This window comes from Dipteris shenzhenensis, chromosome 20 (assembly GCF_047967505.1).
Source record: "Dipteris shenzhenensis isolate YYH24624 ecotype China chromosome 20, Dip_SZ_1.0, whole genome shotgun sequence".
Classification (NCBI taxonomy): domain Eukaryota; kingdom Viridiplantae; phylum Streptophyta; class Polypodiopsida; order Gleicheniales; family Dipteridaceae; genus Dipteris; species Dipteris shenzhenensis.
The window spans coordinates 23,265,797-23,290,711 of NC_141615.1; the positions used below are offsets into that span (position 1 = coordinate 23,265,797).

The 24,915-nt window shown below is 41.4% G+C and overlaps 1 protein-coding gene across 1 annotated transcript; it reads right to left on the reverse strand.

Moving 5' to 3' along the window:
* Positions 1–21,351: 21,351 nt before the first annotated feature.
* Positions 21,352–22,041, reverse strand: LOC147889431 (kiwellin-1-like). The gene has a single exon (XM_087391251.1). The coding sequence runs from the start codon at positions 22,039–22,041 to the stop codon at positions 21,352–21,354; it is 690 nt and encodes a 229-aa protein (XP_087247377.1).
* Between the last annotated feature and the right edge of the window lie 2,874 nt (positions 22,042–24,915).

A 24,915-nucleotide genomic window follows, 5' to 3' on the forward strand; every position in this document is an offset into this window, starting at 1 on the left:
CCCTTGAAGAAATAGCATGGCGACTACAAGAACTGGAAGAAGCTGAAGGTGATGTGCAAGCTCTCCAACTGTTGACATTTGTCATGGCATTCTTGTTTGCCTTGATGAACAACCTCATGCAACACCGCGCCTCTAACCCTCGCTTGTAATGATCGATGTGATATCATGAGGGTTGGTCCTTTTAAGATTGTCTATGTGCTATTCTATGCTGAAGATTCTTCTCGTGTAATATTTCACACTACACCAGTCACACCCTACCCTGCCTATGTGTGCTTTTTGGATGTATCTTCACCCGATTTTCAGTTCAAGCTTCCGCTTACTATTGTTCGTCCATAGATAAGCCCCTCTTTTCCATCTTATAAGCATGGCTGACATTCCTGTGTTTTGTGGATGGGTAGAAGAAAATCCAAATGAGTATCTTGTGGCCTTCAAGCGCCATTGTGTTTCTCTCAACTTTCTTACTGAAGACAGATGGCTATTGGTTCTTCCCACATTTCTAGAGGGTTTGGCTCAAGTGTGGTATGAGAAGCAAGCTGAAGACGTTCGCCAAAGCTGGCCAAGGTTGACAGCAGCAATGATTGAGTATTTCGACAAAGAAGAGCTGCTCCTGGACCGTTTGATTGCCACACAGGAGGACAATGCCGGGTTTCGAGCTGGAATGACTCAGCATGTGCTGGGCTACCTTGTAGCAGGAGCGAGTGATGAATTCCGCCTCAAGCTTAAATGGGAGCTCAGGGGGGTCACTATGTATAAACACTCCTATATCACGTGCGTTCAAGGCCTATATTTAAAATCCCTTATTTGTAAATTTTTTCATTAATAAAATGTACCCCTTTTCTATACAAATCTGTAAATTTTTTCCAAAACTATTTTATATAGTCCCTTATGTATATTTATTTCTGTAAATTTTAGAAATAAAAAATATCCTTCTGTTGAACTCACGTGATAGGGTTACATATGATGAGTGACCCCCCCCGAGAATGGGAGAATCCAGAAACTATGGTGCTAGCACATGAGATTGCTCAAAAGTTTGATAAAGTTCAGTTTGACCCCGCTTCAAAGAAGACGATTGTCCCTCCGCCGCATCCCCCTCAATTCCTGCAACAACAACCTGGGGGGTCTAACTCAGGGGCATACCCCCACCCCTCATCAGGGATGTATCCACCGCCTCCACCTCAGATGTATGGTCCTCCCTTAGATGATTACCCTCAACAAGGTGGATATCCTCATCCTCCGCCTCGAAGATTTCCCCAGCCTCACCCACGAGCCCCCCTCCTCTCTACTCCCATGGCCCCTCCAACTAAAGAGGCCCCCCCTGCAACAGAACCTGGAGTCAATGACCTAGCCAAGGCCCTAAATGACCTTCGACTTGAGATGGTGGGCATTAGAAATCAAGCCAACCGCCCTCCAAGAGATCGTGCTAATGTTGTATGCTACGAGTGCCACCAGAAGGGTCATTATCGCACAGAATGCCCCAATATTCCAAGGGTGAATCTTCTAAGTGAGTCGGGCATTGAGGATTCTGATGTAGAGATCCTTGACCTCGGGAAAAGAAGTCGTGCCACCTCGGACCCCTCTCCAAACCGTGGACCGGGCTGCTTCAGGAAGAAGGTGTCCTTCTCAGAGCCCTCAGATGCTGAGATGGCAGACCCACAACAGAGAAGACTAAAAGATCTCGCAGGAGTAAGTGGTCACCCTCGGATTTTCCCATCGGCTCAGGGCAAGAGGACTATTCGGTCGTTCAAGACCTTGCTCATCGGTCTTTGAGCATCACACTCCCTCAACTAATAGCATTAAGCCCTAAGGTGAGACGTGAGCTGCAGCAAGGTCTCTCAACAAGGAAGAGCAAGAAAAAGGGAAAGGTACGAGAGGTATCTTCTATCTCTGAAGAAATTGATTGGCATCCGCATACAGTAGATGTCATCATAGATAATTGCCGTGTCAAAAATGTGTGTGTTTATGGGGGAGCTACATGTAATATCATGGTGCCCCGAATCATGAAGAAATTGAATTTGAAATGTACAAGGCGTTCCTCCACTCGAATCAAGGTAGAAGATGGTCGACGACTCTCCAACATGGGAGTCATTGAGGATTTGCCCATCACTGTCAATGGGTTGACCACCACTGTCAATTTCTATGTAGTGGACATTGAAGATACAGGCCGAAGTTACCCGGCCATACTCGAGAGACCAAGGTTGAGAAAAAGTGATGCAGTCAGCTATTGGAAGACAGGACACATGTCTTTTGGTGCTTCGAAGGAGAAGATCCCAGTGTAACCTGGTGCCATGGAACTGGAAGAAGAAGAGGAGCATGACAGTGATACTATCTCATCTTTAGTGTCTAAGTCCATGGAAGAATCAGACGGGGGGGAGGAATTCTCAGAGGAGGAAGTTTACATGATGGGGGTGTCTCCGACCCTGCCACCTACAGAAAAGATAACAGCTAGTCCTCAACAGCTCGAATTTATGCTTTCTCCAGACCTCACTCTAGGTGAGAAAGATGAGTTTCTTGAAATGTTCAAAGATTTCCCTGACCTCTTTGCAACTAGCTACCACCACCTTTGCCATGTGACTGCCATAGAGCACAAGATAGAGCTGAAGCCTGATGCAAAGCCTGTGGCTCATAAGTATCGGAGATTAGGGCCCCTGCAGACCGATGCTTTGCGCTCAGAGTTGCAGAAGCTTGTAGAGGCTGGGTTTATTGTTCCGGTTCACAATACTGAATGGGTTTCACCAGTGGTAGTCATCCCAAAGAAAAACAACAAGTGGCGGGTCTGCATCGACGACTATAAGAAACTCAATGCTGCCACCAAGAGGGATCATCATCCCCTGCCCTTTCAAGACCTCATTCTTGAGAAGGTAAGTGGTCATGAGATGTATACTTTCTGTGATGGTTGCTCTGGGTTTTATCAAATCAGAATTGCCGAGGAAGATGTGCTTGAAACCACATTTGCCACACCCTGGGGGACATTTGCATTCAAAGTAATGCCATTTGGCCTCACCAATGCTCCTGCCACCTTTCAAAGATTTATGCAGATGGTGTTTGCTCCTTATTTGGGGGATTTCTTGGAGGTGTTTTTAGATGATTTCTGTATATTCTCATCACGTAAGGAGCACATCATGAAGGTTAGATTGGCCTTCCAAAGGGTCAATGATGCAAATGGCAGTCTCAACCCTGAGAAATGCACCATTGGAGCCACTCAAGGGAGGTTATTGGGACATGTTGTCTCATCCGAGGGCATCAAGCCTGACCCCGAGAAGGTAGAAGCCATCCTCAAGCTCTCCCCACCTACAACCAAACGTCAGGTACGCTCATTTGTCAATCTAGCAGGATACTATCGCCGCTTCATTGATCAATATGCTGCTTTGACACGCCCCATGACTATGCTATTAAAAGATGGGGTTGATTTCTCTTGGGATGAGGATTGTGATCATGGGTTTGCACAAATCAAGAATGCTCTGGCTTCAGAACCTGTTCTATGCAATACAGACTAGTCAAAGACCTTCTATATCCTGGGTTTGGTGAGCACACTCTGGAAGGTATTCTTCTCCAGCAAGGGGAGGGTCGGTTCATGTACCCCGTTCGATTTGCTTCTCGACAATTGCTCGACACTGAGCGATGCTATTCAGAGGCTGACAAGCATGCATTGTCTTTGGTGTTTTGCATTGAGAAATTTAAGCATTATGTGGCTAGAAAGTCCTTCTTTATACTCACTGGCACTGGTCTTGCAAAGCAGGTTCTTCAATCACCAAATCCCATGGGCCGGTTGGCCAAATGGTTGGCAGTTCTACAAGAATATGATTTTTCTTTCAAAATTGTAAAAGGGGGTTGTTCCAACTTGAAGAATGCTTTGATTGATTTAGAGGAGTGCCTTGATGTAACCCTGGTAGTAGCCATAAAAGTTGGGAATCCTTGGTATGGTGGTATCAACAAGTTTTTGACCGCTTTCTCCTTTCCTTCAGAAAGTACGAGCTATGAGAGAAAGAAGATCCGCAGAGATAGTAGGCGCTATACCCTCCTTGATGGGGTGTTGTACCGTTAAGGCATGGATGGGGTACTCAGACGGGCCATTGATGCAGATGTACCTAAGGTATTGAAGCATTATCATGATGGATTTTGTGGAGGCCACTATGCCAGTGACTATACAGCTAAGAAGATTTTACATGCTGGATACTATTGGCCGACCTTGTTCAAGGATGTCACTTTGTATTGCAAAACCTTTGAACCATGTCAATTCTTCGGTAGGAAGGATTTGCGTCCCGGGCAACATCACCCAGTGATGTCCATCCATCCGTTTCAGAAGTGGGGAATAGATTTTGTCGGGCCCTTGCCCATGACTGCCCGCAAAAAGAAGTATCTTTTGGTAGCCACTTAGTATGTCACTAAGTGGGCTGAAGCTATCGCTCTCTCTGCTGCAAATGGCAAGGCAGTTTCAAATTTCATATTTGCACGTATCTGCACAAGGTTTGGGACACCCATGGAGATAGTCTCTGACCATGGGAGTCCATTCTTAAATGAAGCAGTGGAGTTACTCATGGATCGCATGGGCATTGATCATCACACTTCTAGCATCTATTATCCAGCATCCATGGGTCAAACAGAGCGGACCAATGGCCTCCTTTGTAAAACCATGGGAAAAATGGCCGCAGGGAATAGGAGCCAATGGGATCAGAAGGTCCGTGTGGGCTTACAACATCACTCATAAAACATCTACAGGTCACACTCCTTTTGAGTTGGTGTATGGCACTGAGGCAGTTTTACCACTAGAGATAGAGATTCCGGCCTTGAGATTGGCACAAGAACAGAGGATGATAGAAGATGAACATGTAGAGGCCAGATTGGTACAACTTGAGAAGTTAGATGAGACCTGACGCCTTGCACTACACCAAACAGAGATCCAAAAGAATCGACAAAAGGCACGATTGGATGCTAAGATTCGCAAGGGATGGGAAAGACACTTTGCTGAGGGGGATGTTGTGCTATGCTTTGATAACAGATTGGACCACCAAATGGATAAGAGTTTCTGCCACTGTGGGCTGGTCCATACAAAGTCATCAAAGAACGTAGCAATGGGTCTGTACAAGTTCAGGAGCTGCATGAACCATATGGCAAGAAGGTGATCAACAAGCGTTACCTCAAGCCTTTCTTTGTGCGTGATGGTCCCAGGCATGGAAATGCTATGCATTCCCTGCCTGGGGGGAGGGAACTATTATGGATAAAATTGTCTAAGGAAAAAGGCATTAATATGTATGTGTGTTTGTATATGTGGCAATAGTATAATAAAATATGGTGTGCATAGGGCCCAGGGTTGAGGTGGTAGGGCATGACCATGTGCCACCCTTCCATGTAAGAGGACCCATAAGGTGTGTTGTACATAATCCATGATAGTAATATTATAAAATGCAAGGTGGCATGGCTCCTCCATGTGCCACCCCTCCACCTAGGCTGCATTAAGTGAGATATGGCTCAAAGTCCATGGGAGAAGCAATATAAAATAGGTGGAGATAGATATTATATTGAGTTATTCCCTCCATATGGGATAGGCCCATGTGGGGGAGGTATAGAAGGACTAAGAGAGCTAGTTAAATAATGGGGAAAGTAGGATGAGGTGGCAAGATTCCTTGTGCCAACCCTCCACTTGTCCTCCTAGAGGTTTGAACATATTATAAAATTGGAAAGAGACCAAGGGAGTATCATAGACTTGAGATATGGGGCTTGATTTATGTGGAAAATTGAGGCAAAGGGTTGTCGCACACAATTGAGAGTGCGTAACCACCTAGCCCACATGGGAGACTTTTCCACACACACCATGCATGTGGGAGGATACATTAATGTGGAGAGACCCCCTCTTTTGGCTATAAAAGGAAGGGGCTATTCCTTGATGAGACACGCTCATTCTTGTAAAGCCACCTAGCTAGTATTTTGATATTTCCCTCTCATCCCTTCTTTCAAATAAAGTATGGTTCACTTCCCTTGACGTCTACATCTCAATATTCCTCCTCCTATCATGTACATGCTTCTCTTCCCCCTCTCCCTTTCCCCTTGTGTCATAGTCTCCCTTTTCCTTCCCTCCACTTCTAATTCCTTTTTCTCCCCTATGACATCCCTTCGCCCTCTTGATCTCCTTTTCTCTATGGCCTTTGAGCGTTGCCATACTTAGCCTCTAGCCTCTGGTCTCAAAAACTTTTCTGGCTAAAACCACTCACACTCTCCACCCTTTAGGCCGTGCATAGAGAAAAAGAACTTAAGGACGATGTGGTGAGGATGAAGTGCTAGGCCATCAAGGAAGCCAGAATTCATAATGCTAAGCTTTGGACAGCGTAGGAAAATGACCTTGCTTAAGGCAATGATTGAATTGATGCAACTAACGGATGAGATAATAGTAGAGCCAACCAGGTTGCTTGTTTAACTGTAGGTTTCATGCATGCGCATCAGAGCACTTGTGGACCTAGGAGCGAGAGCCACAACTTCCTCTCCTAGTATGGGAAAAGCTACAAGTACCCCTAACCCTCACTGTCACTTCAATAAGAGCTATAAACGGCTAGCTTCTACAAACTTTGGGTTACGTAAATCTAATTCTAATGGTTGTTTGCTAAGCTGTGAATATACGCTTTTATGTTCTCCCTATAGAAGCAACCGAAGAACAGATTATACTAGGAAGAACATGGTGCTATACCGTCAACTGTCAAATCGACTGGCGTGCTCGAATTGCTTTGCTCACCAATGGTGGCCAAACAGCGGTAGTTCTGCTATGTGGACCAAGCCCCCCCTCATCAGTTCCAACCTCGCCAATCCACGATAATGAAGCTACATAGCAAGGCCGACTGAAAGCCCCAGCCTCCACTAGCACCCCACTTAAGGTCCCAACTCAAAAAGAGAAGAAAGGTCACCACAGTGGTAAACCAATGCCATTGCCCGCTCAACCGATGCCACCATCCTCCACCTAAGAAATCCAAGAGCTACAAGTACAAGATGCTATCCTATGTGGCCAACGTGACTTCATCTGGAACCGATGCCTAGAGAATGTTAAAGCAACAACAATAGCTCGCATTGCCCCAAGAAAGCTTCCTCTGAACCCATCCAGTACCAGAAAAAAGCCACACCACTCCCCTGCACCCCCCCCTCATCCATCGCCACACACCAACAGTTCGATCAACACCATCTTCTTGGGTGGCTAAGGCTAGAAAGTCACTTGGGTCTAGAAGTCAACAGTACAAACCTTGAAGGAATCAAAGGCAGCACCACAAGAACAAGAACCTGCCGATGAACAAGATGAAGTAGACCAGCCTCAAGGTACCAAATATGCACTAGTGCCACGGGTGGTTTGACTTAACAGAAGTATCACCACAACCAGCTGAGGAACTCTGCAGGAACCAAATTCCCCTCCCAGAAGAGTTACACAAGAACCTCCCTCCGGGGGCGAACACTCTTCGAAGAAGGCCAAATAACCAAAATCAAAATTAGAATCAGAATCAAAGTCAAAATCAAAGAAATAAAGGAGTTTCAAATCAGAAAACGCACCTTGGAAAAGTGATCCAGAGTTTATTGAATGGGCAAGAAGATTGGGATTATGTTTCCGATGTGGAGAGCAAGGCCATCGAACATTAGAGTGCCCGAATAAAGCAAAATTTAATTTTATGAAAGGACCAATGATGGGAGCAAAGACGAATCAGATGAATCCAAGCATCGACAAAGCGGGGGACAAAGGTACGTGCTTGGAACCTATGAGATGTATGGTATCTTCCACAACTCATATTCATGCGTCTGTGATTAAAGTGATGGGGAAAATTGGGAATCAAAACATAAGTTTTCTTATTGATTCCGGTAGCACTCATTGTTTTATATCCCCGAAATTCCTCAAGACTCTAAACGTAGAAATTAGGGATCAAGTCAAAAGACCAGTCCAACCTGCTAATTAAAAATTACATTATACTCAAGGGCTTCTAGAAAATCTTTCCTTTAGTTTAGCACAGAGGAAGAGTAAGGGAGACTTTTATGTTATTGAGATGGGGAAGTGTGATGCTATTATTGGAATGGATTGGTTAAATGTAAACAAAGCAGTTATTGATTGTGGAGAAAGGACCGTTAGTTTTCTGAATGAAGATGGCAAAGATAAAATTATTCAAGGAGAAGAAAGAGATAGTAAATCTTCTCTCATATCAACCATGAAATTGCTGCGAGGAGTAAGACAGGGCTGTGACACATTCCTCGTCTTTGCTAATAAGTTAAAGGAGGGAAGTGAAGATGAGACAGTACCACACTATGTTACAAAACTCCTTGAAGAATATTCCGATGTGTTTCTTGATGATTTACCTGGGATGCCATCGCCTAGACATCTTGACCATGCTATAGAGTTAGAACCAGGCACAAGTCCTTATTATCGAGCTCCCTATAGATTTAATGTGGATGAACTAAAGGAGTTAAAGCTTCAACTGGATGACCTGTTAAAGAAAGGGTTTATAAAGCCTAGTGCTTCTCCTTGGGGTGCTCCAGTCTTATTTCAAAAGAAAAACGATGGAACTTATAGGCTTTGCATTGACTATAGAGGATTGAATCGGCATACTATAAAGAATAAGTACCCTCTACCTCACATTGATGAATTATTGAATCACACAGTGTTCTCTAAAATTGCTGGTTACCATTAGATTCGTATTAAGGAGGAGGAAATTCCTAAAACTGCTTTTAAAACTCGCTATGGCTATTATGAATTTACTGTGCTTGCTTTTGGCTTGACCAATGCACCCGCTACCTTCATGTGTCTAATGAATGATGTATTCCGTGAGTATTTAGATGACTTCATTCTGGTTTTCTTGGATGACATTTTTGTATATTCCAAGAATGGAGAACAACATGAACAACATCTAAGGAAAACACTTGAAAAGTTACAGGATCATAAACTTTATGGGAAAAAGAGAGTGGCTCAAAATTGTATTCTCAAGATACCCGAGATGGGTAAACCTTTTGTAGTGACATGTGATGCTAGTGGTACCCAACTTGGATGTGTACTTTCTCAGGATGGTCGTGTAATGGAATATGAGTCTCGAAAATGAAGGAAGCATGAAGAGAACTATCCAACACATGATCTCAAATTGGCTGCCGTTGTTCATGCATTGAAACATTAGAGACACTTTCTACTTGGTGTAAAATTCGAACTTCGAACGGATCATGAAAGTTTGAAGTACCTCTTCACTCAACCATTATTGAATAATAGGCAAAGAGGATGGATGAATCTTCTTTCCGAGTATGACTTTGAGATTAAGTACATTGAGGGAAAGGGGAATAGGGTGGCTGATGCTTTAAGTAGAAGACCTTTCGTGAATGCCATCACACTTATTCGTTCTGTTCTTGTAGAAAACATTAGAAATGAACTTGAACATGAGGTTTTTTATGTACCTATTCTTCAAAAGATTGCTCAAACACCTTGTGAAAAGATTGAAGGAAAGTTTCATTTGGTGAATGTTAATTTATATTGCCATGGTAGACTTTGTGTACCATGTGATTCACCTTTGAGATGGAAAATCTTGTATGATTGTCATGATGCTCCATTTTTGGGACATGTTGGATATAACAAAACATATAGCAAGGTTCAAAAATCATTTTATTGGCCTGCACTAAAGCGTGATGTTCGTCGTTATGTCCAAGAATGCTTACAATGTCAACAAGTGAAGGTGGAACAACATAAGATGCCTGGTAAGATGCAACCTTTGGATATACCTTTCAGGAAGTGGGAATCAATATCCATGGATTTTATTACTAAACTACCTACAGGTCGAGGGGTATATGATACCATTTTTGTCGTCATTGATTGTCTTACTAAAATGGCACATTTCTTTCCTATGAAAAAGACTGATGGTGCTCTTGAGGTAGCTAAGTTGTTTGTGAAAGAAATTTTCCGATTGCATGGGATGCCTAAAAGTATTGTGTCAGAGAGGGATTCCAAATTCACTTCTAATTTTTGGAAGGCCACATTCAAAGCAATTAGGACGGAACTTAAGATGAGTACAACTTTTCATCCACAAATACATGGAGAAACTGAAAGGGTTAATCACGTACTTGAGGATATGCTTTGAATGTATGTTAATGAAAGCAAAAATATTGGACTGAATTCCTATCCTTAGCCGAGTTTGCTTATAATAGTTCATGGCATAGCTCCATTCAAATGACTCCATTTGAAGCTATGTATGGTCAGAATTGCCACACTCCTGTGAATTTTGCGGATGCTCAAAATAGAGTCAAAGTGTCTAGACAAATGCTTGAGAGGATGGATGAGGAAGTGAAACTGATTCGGAAGAGCATTCAAAGAGCACAAGACATGCAAAAGCATTACTATGATAAGAAGCGGTCTTTCCTTGAATTTCAGATTGGGGAGATGGTATTTCTGAAAGTAATACCTAAACGCAATTATCTAATCCTTGGGAAGGATAGAAAACTTTCACCTCATTTTGCAGGAGCTTTTAATATCTTAAAGAGGGTGGGAACGCTTGCATATCAACTTGAACTGTCTGAGAAAATAAAAGTGCATCCTGTTTTCCATGTCTGTCTATTGAAATCTTATGTTGCCAACCCAACTCATATTTTGCAGGACAAGTCTAGGATCATGGAGGATGGGACTTTGAAAGTCGAACCTGAATATATATTGGATAAGAACACGAAGCGGCTTAGGAATAGAACAATAGAAGAATTCTTGGTTAAGTGGGATGCTTATCCTGTAGAAGATGCTGCATGGGTAGACTTAGATGCCTTACTTACTGAGTTTCCTTCATTTAAACTATGAGGACAAAGTTCCTGAAGAGGGAATGACTGACGCTCCTATTTTGTATATGAAATATTTTGGAATACATATCACAGATAGTGTTCAAAAAGGATGGTTTTGATGTTTTGAAGGTTTTGGGAAAGTTTGGTGTTGGTTGAAAAATTTGGTTGTCCATTATGGTGTCGGCTGGATTTTGCGGCTTGATTTTGAGTTGGTTAGAGAAATAATTTGAAGAAACTCTGTATGAGAAAGTTTTAGATCTTGTTGAGTAAAAAAACTTTGTCCTAGTGAAAAATTTGTGGTTCACTCGTTTGCATGCTTGTATGGAGGTCAGAAGTTGCTAACAAAGTGGTTTTGAGCTAAGTGCATCTAGATTTCTGTGTCAAGAGTTGCAGGCATTAGACGAAGGTCGAGATGGAAGAATTAGCCATGAAAGGTCAAATGCAAAGGGAAAGAAGAGGATCCGATGTTCGAGATGAGCTATTGAGCTTGTCCATTGGATGTACAAGGATGTACAAGGCAGGCATGGTAATGCTCCGAATAGGGCCGTTTTCATGCCTTTAAAAAAAAAAAAAGAAGAGACATCGAAATTCCGTACGTGTTTGCTATTATAAGCGCACGCTAAAAGAAGGTGAAAAGCACATGTACGCTTTTCGAGAAAAGCTGTTATGGTCGATTTTGGAGGTATTTGGCAGCTTATTTTGCAGTCGTGAAAGGCTATAAAAGAAGAGGAGATCGTGAGAAGGGAACACACAATCCAAGGCACGCATATCGAGGATGCACGAAAGAGAAGAGAAGGCACGTATGTCAAGGCTGCATGAAAGAGAAGAGAAGGCACACATATCGAGGCGTTGCGAAAGTGACAATAGCACATGCGAATCGAGGCAGTGCAAAGAAGAAGATCAGATCAAGATATTTTGAGAGTGAGTGGGAGTGAGAGAAGACCTCTCGTGGCCATGGCCGCCAAGGGAGGGAGGGAGGGAGGAAGGCTGAGAGAGATTAAGAGAGAGAATTCAGAGAGAGAGAGAGAGAGAGACATAGAGAGGGAAAGAATGACAAATCCTAGCGGCCAAGAGGATAGAGGTAGGGAGGTAGAGAGGCTAAGAGAGAGAGAGAGAGAGGGAGAGAGAGAGAAAACGAGAGAGAGAGAGAGAGAGGAGAGAGAGAGAGAAATAATTACAAATCCTAGGGAGAGAGAGAGAGAGAGATAAAGAGAGAGAATGAAAAATCTTAGCCGCCATGAGAGGGAGAGAAAGAGAGACTTGAGATAAATTAAGAGAGAGAATGAGTGGGATGAGGACAGAGAGGGAAACACATAAGAGTTGTCAGAGAGAGAGAGAGAGAGAGATTAAGAGAGAGAATGAGCTGTCTTGACTATGGCTACAGAGAGATTTAGGAGTCGAGAGAGAGAGAGAGAAAGTAAAGAGACTTTTATATATTTACATGTTTTATATTATACTTTTAAAAAATTATAAAAGAGTGAATTTACGGTTTGTTCTCAAGGTGAGATAATATTTATATATATATTCATCTTTTAAATTGAAAAATGTTAACTTTTCTTTAGATACTTGTTCTTCATTTCTCTCACATGCAAGTTTAGCCTCTAAATCAAAACCCCTTCTTTTGCATATTTAAGCCTCTTAAACCCCAGGACATTAAAATGAACACAGAAAAAGAAATTATTTATTGCTTTTCTTCGCTTTGACGGTTGGTTTAGCATAGTTTAGCATAGATTAGATTGCCTTATAGGAGAGACAATTCTCAAAGTTGCCAATCGAAGCCATGCTCAAATTTTTCTAACTAGTTCCTAGTCATTGTCAGTCCCTTCGCTCACATGTGGTTTAACACTCATAACATGCTATTAAATAAGACCTTTTACCATTTACCAAGAATTTTATCAGTGGGCAGATTGCATGAACAGATATCAGTGGACAGATTACATATATCAGTGGACAGATTACATATATCAGTGGACAGATTACGTGTCATGGGACATATTGGAGCTTGATGATTATTGGTTATTTTTATTGCATTTGTATAAATATTTAAGCTCATTTATTGTCATAAAAAACCTTGTAAAGCCTTCTATGCTATTTTTTACATTTATTGTCATATGAAGCACCTTGTAATATACTCGACCATCCCGACCATTCACTATTTAAAGAGTATCAGTGGGCTGCATAAGTGGATATCATGTGGGCTGCATAAGTGGACAGTTTTTAGTGGGTAGATTGCATCAGTTGGGTATCAGTGCACAGATATCAATGGATGGACAGATTACATGTCATCACGAAGATTAAAGCTTTATGACTAGAGGGCAAATCAATGGATGGACAGATTACGTCTTCACGAAGATTGAAGCTTTATCACTAGATGACATTTTATATTATTGTAAAGCTTTATTGGCTAATTTTTTTACATTTGTACAAATATTTAAGCCTTGTAAAGCCTTCTAGGCTATTTCCCACATTTATTGCCATATGAATCCTTGTAAAGCCTTTTGGGCTATTTCCCACATTTATTGTATCAAGCGTTGTATATTGTACTTTACTTGTATGTATCTAAATTCTTCATTATCTTTTCTTGTAGGATTATGGAGCAATCAACTAATGTGGTGGCTATCCTAAATGACTCTGAGATCAGAGAATGGGTTTCTGATGTCACTTTGAATTTGAAAGGAAAGGAATATAGCCCCAATGGTTTTAATAGGTGGACTCGATATCACATGGGCAAAAGAGCTTGGTTTCTTCATCAAAAGGAAAAGAGACTCTTTCTACTTATGTCAAAAAGGGAGTTCAATGGTGTTGAAGATCCATGGGATGCTACTTTCTTCAAAAAAGATATGACTTCAAGCCTTGTAGTAGGCATAATGATAGAGCCAAAAGAGACTTTTATGGATATTTTTACAAAGAGTTCAGATCCTGAAGTTGGCGGTCTTCATTTCGTTGTGTCAAGGAGAGACTCAAAGAGCTTTATGATGCCTCCTCCTCAACCATCAAAGTTTCCAGACCTGCAAAGTGCATTGGAGGCTCTTTCATATACTTGGGAGCAATTTCCTAGTGTGGTGGAAAAAAGGATGCATGCAAAGATAATGTTTGAGTACTTTCAGGATGCACAATATGCTCCTCATATTCAAGGATCTTCACATGAAGGAGATCAAAAAGCTTAGACTTCGATGCAGGGACAAGAAGAACATGCACACTGTCACAAACGTGTAGAACATGAGCGCAAACTTTTAGAGCAAGAAATGGTGGATGTAACTAAGGATGATGAAACACAAGCCTTGAGTGCATAGGAATTAAAAAAATTTGAAGAAGATCAAGGTCGATCCACTGCAGTTATGCTAGAAGCTCTTGCTAGCAAAACACGACGTGAAATGCAAAAGGGTAGTACTGCAAGAGCCACGATTCCAAGCAGTAAAAAAAGGCATCGTCCCACTGTAGAGAGAGATAATGTGGATGAAAAACGGTTAAAAGAAGAGAAAGATGAAGAAGACTCAGAATCCAAGGCTGAAGATGATCAGGATGAACTCACATTAATCAAAAATCTTAATCTGCATCTTAATGAAGCAGTTACAGATGATGATGTGGGATATATCTGGGGTCAAAGGACGTGGTTTGTGAATGCCAAAGATGTGGAAGCTGTAGCTATCTTTACTAATAGCCGAAGCCTTGATATATCCTATGCACTGCAAATATACGAGGCTTTGAGAGATGGTAAGAAACCTGTGGCAAGCAATGTGGTCTTGCGCCCAATAATGTTTTGTCCAATCAAAAATAGTTTTCTATATCAAATAACATTTACAGGGCCTACACATTTTGAGGAAACCTTCAGTGGATTCTTTAAAGACACTCTTAAAAATATTCCACATGAACAAGGTGAGAATATGCTAAAGGAAGCAAAGAAGGAATTCCTCCTTCATTGCAGATTCCAGCCCATTGATGGTCAACATTGGGCTTATGCTTGTAATCAAATCGCAAAGGAAGCAAAGGAGGTCAAAAGACTCACTTCAGAACAATTTGCAAAGATAAGTTCATTCCATTATTATCCTGCAACAATCTGTATATTCAAGCATGAGATCAAGTATTTGATTGAGTCCGAAAGACTTAATCATTATGTCCATGGAAAGCGTAAGATATCCTCAACATCAGAGGTCTTACAGAAGGCAAGGGTTATATGGACAACATTTGGTTCTCCAAATCCTGATTTGAAGTGAAAGGTCACAAAAGCAGACACTGACACACTCACGAACTTCTATACTTCTTTGAGTGCAGTTGTGCCTAGGGGAACTCAAGAGCGAGAAGAAAGTATGACAAGCCTCAAGGTGGTGAGGGACAGATATGCCGACTACACTTCTATCATATTTCGTCCTGGTGAAGTGTTCAATGAGATGCTTGAAACGTGCATTGCTTGTGAGCATGGACAGTTGACCTATGAAGCTCCTTTGTTTATCTCCGGAAAGTCAAAGGTAATGGATAAGAAGGAGTTGACGACAAAGATGTGGAGGCCTATAAAGTACTTACCTGACAAGTATGCATCCATGGCAGCACAAAAATTTTTAAAGAAAGAATGGTTTTTTGGAAAAAAAGACAAAGACCACTGCATGGAAGAATGCATCAATGTACAGGTGAGGCGTGATGCAGTGCATAGTGCCATTAAGTATTTGTTGTCAGAGAAACAAATTCCACTTACTCATTGTAACATTGACTATAATGTGGTGAAGCATATAGCTTCTTTGTCAACACCCAAGGTAAAGCTATGGGCAAACAGGTGGATTAAAAAGGATGAAGATGGGTCAGAAATAGTACCTCTTATATGAGAAAAGAAATCCCACAACAGGTGGTTGCATATGTGGAAAGATTAATCAGCGAGATAAGGATGCCGATAGATATGCACCAAAGCTTTCAATTCAATGTAGAGGTTATGGCAAAGTCTGGAAAGCTTGTGAACTTCAGGGGAGTCTCAGAAGATGACTTCTTCAAGAATGAGTCAGCATGGGATAAGCCACAACTATTCTTTATCAATGAAGTTTCTAGCGATGATATCCATAACTTCATTGATAGAATAGTATATACCACCATTAGCAAAGTGGCAATATGCAACATTGTCATTTTTGTTGATAAAAAAGACAAAGAAGCCATGCAGGTTACTCTAGAGCGAGCATATTCATCAGATTTGAAGATCTATAGTGGTGTTTATGCAGCAAAGAGAGGCAAGAGAGAATGTGGCATAGCGATTCAATCTCTTGAATCATTATTTTTGTGTATGCGGAATCCCAACCCTGATCACTCCTTACAAAAGAACATAAGAGGGAATTCAAATAATTTGAGATTGATGCTAGAAGAGCAAGATATTCCCAGGTCCATACATTATCAAAAAAACAACTATGGAAGTCCTGCAAAAAGTGGGAGTCTCTTGCTTACCATGATGGAGAATTTGCTACTGGCAGGTTGGGAGGTCACCTTGTGCAGGATGGGATATTTATTTGAGGATCTCCTCAGAAAAGGCAACTCCACAAATATTATTAAAAATAAGCATTTCATGGCTTATTTTCAGCTTCAAGCAGATCTAACCACAGGCTATGAAAAAGAGATAGACCACAAGGACACTGATGACATGGATGATTACCTTGAAGATCATAATGTCCCAGTTGATGATGCTGAAAAGATGGACTTACATGACTCGTTCAGAGAGAGGTTGGTGGATGAAGACAAACATGATGATGCCTTCTTTGATAATTATGGCTCGCAGGGTTATGAAAAAAGGCCACTACGACAATACTTAGCGGTATGAACTCTCTATTTCTCAACTAAATATAATTTTTTAAATAAGATTTAAATTTAAAGATAATGAATCTAATCTCTCATATTTGCTTACAGGCAATAGAGGGAGAAGAAATGGATGAAGTCAATATGGAGACACTCCCTTCTACTTCAACAATGCAACCACCTCTAAATTTGATTGAAGAATCCCATGAGCACAAGAGCTTTAAAGACACCATGAAAAAGCAGAATGATCCCAAACATAGAATACAAGCTATGACAGAGACCCATTCTACAAATTTAGCTGCATTGGATAAAATGGAGAGCTCATTTAAAGTTAGGATCGTTTTGAAACAAGAACCTCAGTATTTGAGCTTTGGTAGAGAGGAGGTTTCAATCCTCTCCAATCCTTTAAAAGAGGTTAATGACAATGTTATCTTGGCCATTCTCAGGTAATGTTTGTTTATTTGTTGCTACTTCAATGAGCTAATATTTGTTTATTTATTTACAGTGTAGTTATAGTAGTGTAGTTATATATTAGTTTCCTAGTGCAGAATGCAAATCAATTCTATGAGCTAACATTTTTTTATTTCTTGGTGCAGTGTAGTTATTTCTCAGCTTCCTAGTGTAGTGCAGCATCGTGTCTACATGCTCGATGCTCTCCTCTCTTCTATTCTTAGCTCTCCTCAAAAGACTATAGAAGATGTTTGTACCAGCCCTTTGAATTTAGATGGGGTGCGAGTCATCTTTATGCCTTATCATGAGGCGTAAGTATCAACTCTAACCTTATTTTTACTATTTCTTTGGCAAGTTTGTGTAAAACAATAATCATTTTTATTCTGGTCGTGTAGCTCACATTGGAGTTTGATCGTCTGGGACCTTGAACTCAACCGATTGTGGTTTGTGAATTCAATGGAAGGCTATCATGCCAACTCCCCAAGGTAATTATTCTCTTAATATTTTTGATACTTTCTTATTTTTTATCTTATGATCATGACATATTAATATATTTAATATGTCATGATGGACAGTGCTGCATATCGGCTAGTATCTACTGTCAGAACAACCACGGAGCAATAAGACCAAGTAGAATTCAAAAGACGTCTGCCAGTGGAGCAAAAAGATGGGCACAGCTGTGGGTGGAGAGTTTCCTACAACTGCATGTTGTTTCTTAGAGAGATTTTTGATTTGGAGTTACAAGTCAAAATGGAATCATATACAGAAGCCAATCTGCTAGCATTTCGGGCTGAGAGTATTTAGTGTCTAATTGCTACCATTGGGAAACAACCTGAAAATATGACTACATTGCAGCATGTATAAAACCTTATCTTTATACTTGTATGCTTGTTCAAGCCTTTAATTGGGATGTGTAAATCTCATAACTTTTTTATAATTTCCCTAAGAGGAGAAGAGACTGAGTCTAATGAAAGCATGCTATCTTTATACTTCTATGATTATTTAAACCTTTATTTTTATTTGGGATGTGTAAATCTCATAAATTTTTAAATTTTTCCTCCAAGAGGAGGAGAGACTCACTCTAATGAAAGCATGTATGAAACCTTACTTTTTAAATTTTTGCTCCAAGTGGAGGAGAGACTCACTCTAATGAAAGCATGTATGAAACCTTATTTGCTTGTTTAAGCCTTTATTTGGGATGTGTACATCGCATAACTTTTTTATATTTTTATAGTAGAAGGAGGATGTAGAAGACATAGCAAGTGAAGAAGAATACGATGTAGACTACTCTCTCAATAAGATGAGTCATGAAAATATGAATCTATTGGAGCAGATTGGAAGTTCATTCACCGCTATGTTGTTAATTCGACAACAACCTCATTTTTTTGAATTTGGTGAAGAAGAGATTTCAATCCTCTTGAATCCTAAGAAAGAGTTAATGTCAAAGCCATTACAACCATCCTCAGGTTTGATGCAGCCTTTTCCTTGGCTTTATACTTTGCTTATTTTGATTAAACCCAAGAAGCTAATACTTTTTTTTTAAATATAGTAATGTTATAGCAAATTTTCTGCAAAATATACAAAGTTTTTCATATATGCTCGATCCTCGTATTTCGGAAGTGCTTAGCAACAAAGAAGAAACCATAGAGGATGTTTGCAAGTGGTTGAAGCACGTTCCTATGAATGATGCACGAGTTATTTTTACAGCATATTATGAGAAGTAAGCATCAAACCCTACTTGTTTTTTCTATTGCATTGCTAGAATTGTCTCAAACATAGTAATTATTCTTTATTGATAATGCAGTTCACATTGGAGTCTAGTAGTCGTGGACATCTTTGCGAAGAAGTGCTTCTTTGCCAACTCAATGACATCCGTCCATGGCACTGTGTTAGAGTAAGTATAGACTACACTTGTTGTCACTTCTTGACATGTAGATTGATATGCAATGCACATATTTACTGTTGTTATATGTTTTGATGTGCAGATCAGCTCGAAAGTTAGTAGGTGCTATCGACACAGTAATGTGGCAATGTGACTTGGCACAACAAATAGAGTATATAACATGTCAGGTATCACATCAAGAGAATAGCCACATCTATAATTGTAGATGGAGGGTGGGCTACATTGCTTTTTGGTACTTGATCAAATTTTTGAGATACAAAATGACACCACACTGTCAACATATACGGATTTGCATCTCTATGCATTTATAAGATGTACCATTCGAGAAATCATTAAGGGCGACATTATGGACCCTCCCACAAGGCAAATAGATAATGGCTCAGAGGAGTGCAAAATGAATGCCGTCAAAGAGTCAAAGGGGATAGAAGACCTCAACTCTACAAACATGGCTTTATTGGAAGAATTGGGAAGCTCTTTTAATGTTAGCGTTATGATTAAAGAAATGGCAAGGTAAAGGACTTTCACTCCTAGCTCACTCCTAGCAGCTCGAGTAAGAATAACAAATCATTTCATTTCATCATATATGCTTTTTGTGTCGTCCATTCTACTATTTTGGCTCTAAACACAATAGTCTAAAAGATCATGAGGGCCAATGGCATGCACTGAGTTGGGATCTAATCATGGCACATAAGAATTTAGGAGGGCTCATCCTGGAAGCACTCAAAGACAAAGTAGCAAAATGGATGCTGAAACTAGGCTGCCACCAAACTTGGGTAGTGCTAGAACGACACTTGAGGATTAAGGCATTTGAATCTACATATTATGCAGGCTAATCGAGACGTGGAAAGGAATGGTTTAAGGGGTTGAATGGACTGTAAGAAGAACCCTGTAAGGGAATTATGTGTCGCTTACACTAAACATTGGGCTGAACAAATATGCTTAGGCTAAAAGTCTATCCCCCTGTAATTGCAAACTGGCCAAGAAATTGAATCTCAAAGGCCTTCAAAAATGGAGTGACCTTTGGAACTAATTCGAAAACAATATATAGTTGGGCTCCCATCAATGAAGGTTCACTGATTTGACCACTAAGGAGGAAACCAGCTAGACTTAAAGACACCTATTGAAGACATATACAAAGTATGGTTGATTTTGCAACTTGTTAGACATGTCAAAAAATTTGCAGAAGATCAAAAATTGCCTCACTGTCAGCATTCTCTAAAATTACATTTGAGGCCATAAATCATAATACGTATGATTATCTAGCACCAACCCAATCTAAAAATATGTGTTATGGTTATCCTTCGACTCTAGAACTTATTTTTAAAAACTCATTCTAATTAAGAATTATGGCCATTTCATCTAAAACCTGAGAAAACAACTTGAAATTTCGGTGTTAGATTGACCTTAAAACTTTAGGTAAAACTCAAAGTAGTAGGTGCAAGTTCTAATCCATAATAATTCCATGTTTGTTTTCAACATATAAGATATTATTGCAAATAATCAAAACCCCAAAATAGCATTAAACTAGTGTTAGGCTAAAGTCCATCCCCTTGTACAAGTCGACTACAAACTGGCCAAGAAGCTGAATCTCAAAGGCCTTCAGAAATGGAGTGACCTTTGGGAGTGATTCGAAAACAACAGTTGGGCTCCCATCAATGAAGGTTCACTGATCTGACCACTAAGTAGGAAACCAGCTAGACTGAAAGACACCTTGGGCAACAAGCAAGACAATTTCACTATTAGTCAGTCGGGGTTTAAAGGCTAGTGTAGCGCTAATGCATCAACAAAAACTAAATGATTGTAATGTTCCAGGATGCAAAGATTGTACACAACATGCTAGCTAAAGGCAAACAATGCTCAAGAGTGTGGGGCGCCGAATGTATTTTACCATTGTGTCCTATCATTTTCACCGTTTCTGGGCTGCCCAGGAACTCAGCACATGTGGATCGGAGACAAGAAAAGAGTTGGCTCATCGAGACCGGCATCTGGGTATAGAGTTTAATTGGAAGGAAGCGTTGCTTCGAGAATAGGAAGGGACTCAATCATGAACCGCTATATATGGTGTTGTAGATTTGGGAAGGGAAAGAACTCTGCGGACAGTTTGTCGTATTGCTCACTCAGCAGATGTTAAGCATCGACAACTGCAAGCATAGCTTCTTTTAACATAGATAACTTTGTTAGGAACCTGTTTGCGTTTTTCTAGAACTTAGCCTACTCAAGATGTTTGGGAGGCCGCATGTATCTTTCTTTTGTTGGCCTGATAATTAATTTGAATGGTTCCTTTTCTTGCAAAAATAAAAAAAGAGCAATGCAAATAGTGACGAATAGAGGAGTACACAAGTGACGTGCAGCCGCTATTCCTTATTACATCGATGTAAGGACGATACAAAACTGTGTGTGTGGTATCGGTTGGTTTCATTCCGAGTCTTGATGCGCATCATTGTGCTCTGTTACGAGAAGCAGAAAGCACCTCAGGATTAAGCATCCGTCCATGTGATCGACTTGAAGCCAAACTGAGGATCGTGTTTTGATATTCCTAGCGCTTTCCACATTTGCGGGGATGCATCCACAGTGTCGAAAGCGCACGGTGGCTGAAAATCGTGTTCTTTGTCACAACCGTACACAGAGTCGCATTCGTCCACCACTGTAGCCTCTACACTTTTCCCGTTGGCAAAGATCCTGATCTTCTTGTCGCAGCGGCTCCCCTTGTTGAACCAACCAGTGGAGAGAGCCAGTACGAGCTCTGAATCGCTGTGAAAGCGGCCGTCACACGCCGATGCGCCACCACCATCGCCTCCTTTTGCAAAACTGTTTAGTGACAGAGTCGCAGCTGTGTGGGCGGAAACAAGCGGAGAGCAATGAAACTGCGGGTATTTGACGCCCGACTTGCAACAGTCTGAGAAGTGCGCGCGGTTGCAGGAGTGGCCTCTTCCTATAAGAACTGAGGTTGCCTTGCATGAGGATGTTCTCGGGTGCTGATGGGCGGACGTGCAAATATTGGTTCCTTCCGCAGGATCGTCAGCGCACCTCCCACCATGCATGCAAGCCAGCTGCCCGAGACAATCGCTGTTCGAATGGCAACTTTTGCCACAATCCGCCTTCTGGGAGAAGACAGAACGCATCAAAATGCAGCACAAGAGACACACGTACAGCATTCCGCGAGCCATCTCGGGGGTGCTGAGAAGGCCGATGATCACAACCTTCTCTGCAGTAAAACATCTAGATGATCAGTGATCACAGAAAGCAAAATTTTCGAGGCTATTACACGAACAAAAAACCCAGTGTTTGATCCGGAATTCGGTCTCATGCTTAGAAACCTTCTCTAGAGTAAAACATCTCACACAGAAAATTTTTCGAGGCTATTACACTTACAGAAAACCCATTGTTTGATCTGGAATTCTGTCTCTGCTTAGAAACCTTCTCTACAGTAGATGATCAACGCAGAAAGCAAAATTTTCGAGGTTATTACGCGAACAGAAAACCCAGTGTTTGATTTGGGGTTGGGACAAGAAATCTGTACGAGGTCGATAGTGTAGGCTATCTTTAGACTACAATGAATTCTTATATAGTCTACATCACGTGCAGGGGATGCAATCCTCAGTGCTCACCTTTCTTCCGACTCCGTGGCGCGTATGCCAAGAGCCTGAAAAGTAATACACCATCTGCTGTCACGTAACGTATTGTATATTGATAGCAGGAGAAGCTCCAAAATTGTGGACGTAAAAACCGAGACGAATATAATATGCATGCCTTATCTATTCTTTGGACGGATTCATAGAAGAAGCTAAAACGTGCAGACAATAAGGAGGTGTTGCATCGTCTAATTGGAACGAAGCCACAATACCGAGCTCGGTATTGACTACATCGTCCTCTCCATGATTATCTTGCTAGAGCTATCTAATAGTCGTCGACTTAGCTGTCCGTTGACATTAATGGTAACTAGTAATGCTACAAACTAGGGTGTGCATTCACGCTCTGTTTTTATTTGTCCTTCTCGATGGAGATTCTAAATTTTGTGTTGTGAATCTAAGTGCCTTACTTCATAGCTTCACATCTCATCTCATTACTTTTCCCGTCAAATTTGCTGCTTTTAGTTCATTTTTTCATGGAATCAGAGATTTAGATTACTTCAGAGAATTGCATCTTGTTGCATTAAGTTCCACATGGTGGGCTTACTCCCTACCAGGTCAAAGGATTGAGAGTCTACATACACTCGAGGTAGAGCATGTGGGATCGAGTCTAGTGATAGTCAGCAGATAGTGGAAGTACCTTATGGTAAGATCGAAGTACCACACTCTGGTGGGACTTTGTATCTATCTCTCTTTTGTTGTGTCCATAGTTTTGGACAGAGATATATTGTCTTGGTAGGTTCTTTATGTGGCTATATTATTGTTTATCGTCACGAGGGTAGGTTAGCCGCAAAGGGTGGCAGTTCAATCCTCCAAGCGGTTGGGTCTTCAACGGTATTTTCTCTAACCGATAGACGGTTCTTGTACGCATGCTATTACTAGCATTTCGACGTTGTCCTTTACACAATTGTTGTCAGAGCTCTTGCTCCAGAATACCAAGATCTTCCATGTTGTGTTCTCTATTCGCATTCTTTGTATTCTTTCTATTGATGTTGCATGTATTGTTTATCTCTGTTCCCCATAGCGTCTACGCATAGTTATGATGCTACACATTGGCGATCACGATGCACATTCTTACCATCACGAAAGGGATTTGTGATTTGGCGATTGATTATCTTTCGGCAAGGTGTTTTGGGCACGCTCATGTTGTCTGTTCCTTGCCGTCATTGCGGAGGCACTTCACATGGAGGTTTGCATGCAGTTGCACACACTCCGGCAGAGATTCAGAAGGAGATTGCTGCAGCGGTGAAGAGGCACATCTGTAGATTTCAATATGAACTCCACTGGATGCAATCTAATCCCCAACACCCTGCTTACGGTCGTGCAAGTACGGAAATCCTAGTGAAGAACCTCATCCGGGTGTCTTGGCAATGAATTCTGCGGTTGCTATCTTCCTAGTAAGCATGCATGCGCACATGCTCGCAAGGACCTCCTGAGCCCTTGACACCAATGATGCGGTTGTGGTGATGCATGGAGATGTCCTATTGCAAGGCTCTATGGGAGGAGTGGACCGGTGTCAAAGTATGACTTCTCATTCACTTTCACCACCACGGCTACGGTCAGGACAACGGGTGTGGGTCTCGTTGGATGGACGTTGGGTATTGAGTGCATCCTTGTCTCCAACAGCGGTTTTGGCTACTTCTCACAATCTCTTTGGTCAAGGATGGCAATCAAGAGGAGTAGCACCAAACGTTGGAGGCACTGTGATGGCGGGCCAAGTCAAGTATGCGAAGCTTGCGAGGAAAACATGGGATGACTTGGATGCTCATGTTTGATAGTTTGAGAAGGTGTATGAGGTTAACAATCCACCCCCCTTGGTACCACTCTGACAAGAGGCAGTTTTTGAGTCAACTTTAGTAGGCAAGGCTGCACGGTGGCTGGCAGAGTATGCAGTGGATCACTTCACCACATACGATCTCATCAGGAAGCAACCTTGAGATGGTTTCATCAGTAAAAATTGATTCCGCAAACTTTGGATAGATTGCGACACTTGGATCAGAGAGATTAGGATGTGGAGGATTATGCATCCAAATTCAACTTACTCTTGCAACATGTGCCACAAGCAAATCGGCCTGTTTAGGAGGTACTCAATGACTACTTCATTTTGGGGCTATTCCGAGATCTATGGACGGTGTTGGCCATAGTGGATCAGACACAGATGGTGCTCATTGTGGTCATAGCACAAGCAGTACAAGCAGGGGAGTGTCTGCATGGGAGGATAGCCAAGAACCACAAATCCTCAAAAAGTAAAACCAAGAAGAAACTGCAAAAATCTAAGTCGGATGATAGCAATGAAGATTCAGACATGGCTAGCTCTAACGAAAGCTTTGAAGGTACCCATTCAGAGGAATCCAACTCGAAAGCGGAGACGAAGACCTGGCGTGCCTCTAAAGGGAGCAAGGGAACTCTAAT

What these genes read in the sequence shown, in the direction of transcription:
- LOC147889431 (XM_087391251.1), bottom strand. Translation starts at nt 22,041, where the DNA reads ATGGCTCGCGGAATGCTGTACGTGTGTCTCTTGTGCTGCATTTTGATG.